This window comes from Telmatherina bonti, assembly GCF_933228915.1.
Source record: "Telmatherina bonti genome assembly, chromosome: 14".
In the NCBI taxonomy this organism is placed as follows: Eukaryota; Metazoa; Chordata; class Actinopteri; order Atheriniformes; family Telmatherinidae; genus Telmatherina; species Telmatherina bonti.
Genome location: NC_136612.1, coordinates 27,630,020 through 27,634,626, shown reverse-complemented (window position 1 = coordinate 27,634,626; position 4,607 = coordinate 27,630,020). Strand labels below are relative to the sequence as shown.

Genomic DNA, 4,607 nt, shown 5'->3' with positions numbered 1-4,607 from the left:
TCTCCACCTCTCTGGATGATCTGAGAAAAAGAAGTTGACGCTGCTGTCTGACTCAACGCTGGTGTTAAATTTTAAAAGGTAAATAAATTCACACCTACTTTCCTATAGAATATAATTTAAACATATCTTAATTATTGTCTCGTATAAAGATGCTTTTTTCTTTTACCCTTCTTTTCACGTAAGCACACAACTTTTGTATCTGAAGATAATTTTTCATGTGGGTCGTAGCAGACAGGAAAAAGAATTGCTTTGACAATACAAACATGTAAATCACCTTTGAATGTTTCTTTATCTCACCGGCTACAACTTTCTGCATGACCTAAATAGTATTTGTAAGTGGAAATGCATGTAAAAACATACACATGTTTAATGCAACACCTGTGCGAGGTGGTGATGTGTTGGAAGACACTTTTCTGAGTTTTCAGCTATGCTCCTCTTTGCAGTCAAGATGCCAGAAACAGCAGAGGCGGTGTCAGCCACCCTTACCACCAACAGAAACTGCACCATAGAAATAACTAATGTCAGCGGTAACTACTGCCTCATCAACCCCAAGTAAGTCTGCCAACATGGATGCAATTTTATAACTTGTAAATTGGTTAAATGGAAGTTAGATTTAAGATAAAAAAAACATTAATTTGATCAAACTTCATAATAGTGTAGAAAAAAACTACTACCTTCAATTAGCTGGTCAACTGAGCAAGGGTCTGTAAAATCAACTGTTAGTCTGGATAGTGTTTTTTTATACAATCTAATGACTTTTCTTTTCTTTTTTTTTCTATTTTTTATAGTAAATGCATCATTAAACTGGTCACCACATGCATCAACTCTGACTGAGTTGTGCGGTTCTAAGAAAGCACAGTCATATTGCAAGTTGCACAAAGTACGTCGTCCGTAAATGACCACTCCTGTTAGGACGTTCCCTGTTTTTGAGGTAGTTTTTTTCAACTCTTGTAAAAAGTTGTGTAGATCTCTTTAAAAAAAATACAAGAAAGCATGATAATAAAAAAATAAAAAAATTTCCAAGTCAATTGTAATTTGTGCCATGCTTCAACATTTATCAAGCTTCGACAGGGTAGACCATGCTTTGGATGGGTGATTTTCACATGTGACATTACTTTGCTGAGAACATCCACCTATCCATCATACAATGACATGCACTGCCTCATTGCACATTGCATGCAGGTACACTCACTGTTACTTAGAAGTCCACAGTAGTGCTACCAGTCACACTCCATCCATCAGCATAAGCTGGAAACCTGGAAAGCCCAACGCTCACAAATGTATATTGACAAGCAACCGAAAAACTTTGTAAACTAATGCGTGTTTTTTTTTTTGTTTTTTTTTTTAAATTTATCTAAAGTAGTTGATGTTTGTCCTAAAAGTTGTGATCTGATCAGTGGTGATAGTGGGCATTTATCTTTTGCTCTCTTCAATAGCGTGTTCATGACAAGTGGCTTCTGTTACCACCCACCCCAGCCCACGGTTCGGACCCAGATGACAGAAGTGTGCTCTTTCACAAAGGATGACAACACTGCCACGGGCGCCGTCGGCCTGCTAACCTATGACCTGTTCCATATGCAGAGCCGGGTTTGCTCCGAGCGCATGGCCATCATGTTCTCTGTGCCTTTTGACCACAATCTGTACAAGAACCGGCTGGCCGTGGGCATGGTTGAGCATTCCCGTGCCTGCGACAAACATCTGTATGACGAGATGTACGATGGGAAAGATCTCAGCAACTTCACCCGCTCTGAGGAAAATGGGTCTGGGCTGCAATATAGATCAACATATGTTGATTTGAGAGCCACGATGTCTACGGTTGGCAAAGCTATCGTTAAAGTGGAGCTCTATGATAAAATGGGCCATTAGTGTTCTGTCTAGTGGGGTTCTGCTTTTTTTCTATTTTTTTTTTTTTTTTTTAGTATCCAGAGTGAAGAAATTTTATTTGACTTGACCACTAGTGTCATGTTAAAAAAAAAAAGAAAAAAAAAAAAACATTGACTGGAGGAAGACGGATTTTGCTGTCATCTGTATTTTGTGTCTGCTGGAAGATATCAATATCTGACAGCCAGCTCATTGATTTCCCATTAACTTATGTCTTGCGCTCATGTACAATGAACACTCCCTTCTTTCTGATTATGGTAATAAAACATTCAGACCCAGTGCTTGTGTTACTTTGTGAGGAATATTTTCTCTCCGCATGCTTTCATTATAACTGATGAACAGTAATTATTATTTAATCTCAAATCGGGATCCATCCAATTCTAACGAGTGGCAACAGATGGAATATCTGCCTAGATGTTTTTTTAATCGGCACAATAACTATGTTGTTCTTCACTGACTGTGAGCGTCTTTCTTGCCCCATTGTGCGGAATTAAAAGAAAAAAAACAAAAAGAAAAAACAAGAGGCTCAGCAGAAAAAAAGAATAAGACTTAATGAACTCTGTAGATGTCTGCCTTGACTTGTTTTGTTTGCTTTTTTTTTTCTCTCTCTGTTGCACAATGCCGGAGGAATGAGTGTCCCCAAACCAGCTCATTTTGTCAGACATCAAACAGTCTTTTAGGCCTAAATGAATGTTCAGAGTGAATGAACTCAGTAAAAGAAGGAGATTTAGACCCTGTAGGGACTGGAAACTGTTCCACAGACGGGAGTGGTTGTTGGATTAAAGAAGGAAAAACCAAACTAATATTTGCTCTCGTAGTCCTGTTTTAATGTGGCTTACCAATGACTGTATGTAGGAAAAGGGTGTGACTGATCCATGTTAGTGATGTTGCAACTGGGAGGGTGAGTTCTGTCATCCTGCTAAAAAAAAAAAACTTGAGACAAGCCCCTCCCGATAAGGTAACTTCTCCCATTTTCAGACTTGGAGCATTTGGAGTTTCTGAGCAGGTAAGGCCCTGTAAACATGATACGTAGGGGAAAATACATTTATTGGCAGATAGGTCAGTGGATGCATCTTTAAATTATGCCTTGTAAAATGTCAACTTGTTGAAGAGAAGTCAGATGAGTCATTTGTTCATTTGTATCTTGCATCTGTTGATGAAAGAGGAGCTCGTTTTCTTTTATGTTTTAGTCTCTTCATTATTGCATGGTACTTAGGGCTGTAATTGAAGTGTTGCACTCTCTTATTGGGCTGCTGCCATTCTCTGATTGTTCACAACTGTTTTGAAATCTCATTAGCCTGTGAAATGCTTCATTCATTCCCAGCACTAGTCGATGTGAGCATTTCAAGGTCAGCGTAAAGCTGCCAATAGAGTATGTCAGCAGAGCAGGGGTCAGGCAAATATTCTATATTGTAATGAGTGCAATTTTTATGATTCCTCATTCATTCTGGAGTTGAACGACATACTAGTTACATGTTCATTTTGTCTGGTTCAGCAGGCTGACATCTAAATTGCCTTTGTTTTTACAAGCGGATCTCAAGACTACTGCAGCATGACGGAGTCGGCTGAAGCTGTAGCAGCTGATGTGAGCAGCAAGCGGAGTGTGACAATTGAGATCACAAATCTCACCAACAATTACTGCCTTATCAACCCCAGGTAAACGCCCTGTTGGAGTTGTGACTTATTAAGTCATAAAATGTTTTTATAAAGAGACAAAAAAAATGCATGTTTATGTATCGGTTAGGGTGCACCTTGAGAATGGAGAGACATACAACCCACCTCAACCCACTGTGCGTCCCCTGAAGACAGAAGTTTGCACCTTCACCAAATCTAGTGGAAAGGCAACTGGAAGTGTTGGCGTGATGACCTACGACCTTTTTGAGAGATCCCAGAATGACTACATAGAGAGTCTCGCTATCATGTTCTCGATTCCCTGGGACTACAACCTGTACAAGAACTGGTTTGCTGTGGGCCTCTATAAAAAGGGCCGTAACTGTGACAAGGATTTGTACAAAGAAATGTACTATGAGAAGAATGAGCAAGAGCATGGGTTTGTCAGGGCAGAAGCCAGTGGGTCAGGAATCAATTATGTTGGCAATTATCTTGACATCAAAGCCACCATGTGTCCCATGGGCAAAGCCATCATGAAGGTGGAAGTGTGGGACAAGTTGTTCACAACCATGGCCCAGCAAGTGCAGTAGAGATGACTCCTTAGGGGTGTTTCTGCCCTCATGCCCTGAGATCAGAAACCATCATTTAACCTACCAAAATGCTTCCATTACAGCATCACTGTATGATTTAACAGATGTGTTGTTGCTGATGTTCATCTGTATTCCTGGGTGTTACCCTTCAATAAATCTGCTTAAGAGTTTGGTTAGTTTTGAAATCCTGGCAGAAATCCTTCCTTTGTAGCCAAAGCCTCTCTGTTTTTCAATAGCATTCAGCTTCACACTGGCAGCTTTAGAAATGGGAATCAAAGGATGACTCACATGGCTTAATGAAATACACAGAGCGCTTGTCTGAATTTACCTTGACACTACAATCTGAGGAATAAAGTATATCTTTGGGCTGAAGCTATTTGTGTCTGTCTGTTTATTGAGCGTAAAAGAGTGCTTGAAAAGAAATGAGAAAGAAATATTTGAATACAAAACGTGCAATTTTGTGATAGCAAAGTATCTCAAGTTTGTGCGTTTACATGGTCTTTACAGTGAGCCACTTGAGATCGG

The 4,607-nt window shown here is 39.7% G+C and overlaps 2 protein-coding genes across 2 annotated transcripts; both read left to right on the top strand.

Annotated features, from left to right (window-relative positions):
* Positions 1–445: 445 nt before the first annotated feature.
* On the top strand, positions 446–1,866 carry LOC306765927 (uncharacterized protein; the record flags this gene model as incomplete). The annotated part of the gene is made up of 2 exons (XM_079253467.1): positions 446–552; positions 1,437–1,866. Exons 1-2 carry the CDS (start codon positions 449–451, stop codon positions 1,864–1,866), a joined length of 534 nt encoding a protein of 177 aa, XP_079109593.1. The 5' UTR covers positions 446–448.
* A 1,567-nt stretch (positions 1,867–3,433) lies between these two features.
* On the top strand, positions 3,434–4,082 carry LOC306765626 (DELTA-sagatoxin-Srs1a-like; the record flags this gene model as incomplete). The annotated part of the gene is made up of 2 exons (XM_079253109.1): positions 3,434–3,537; positions 3,626–4,082. 2 exons carry the CDS (start codon positions 3,434–3,436, stop codon positions 4,080–4,082), a joined length of 561 nt encoding a protein of 186 aa, XP_079109235.1.
* Between the last annotated feature and the right edge of the window lie 525 nt (positions 4,083–4,607).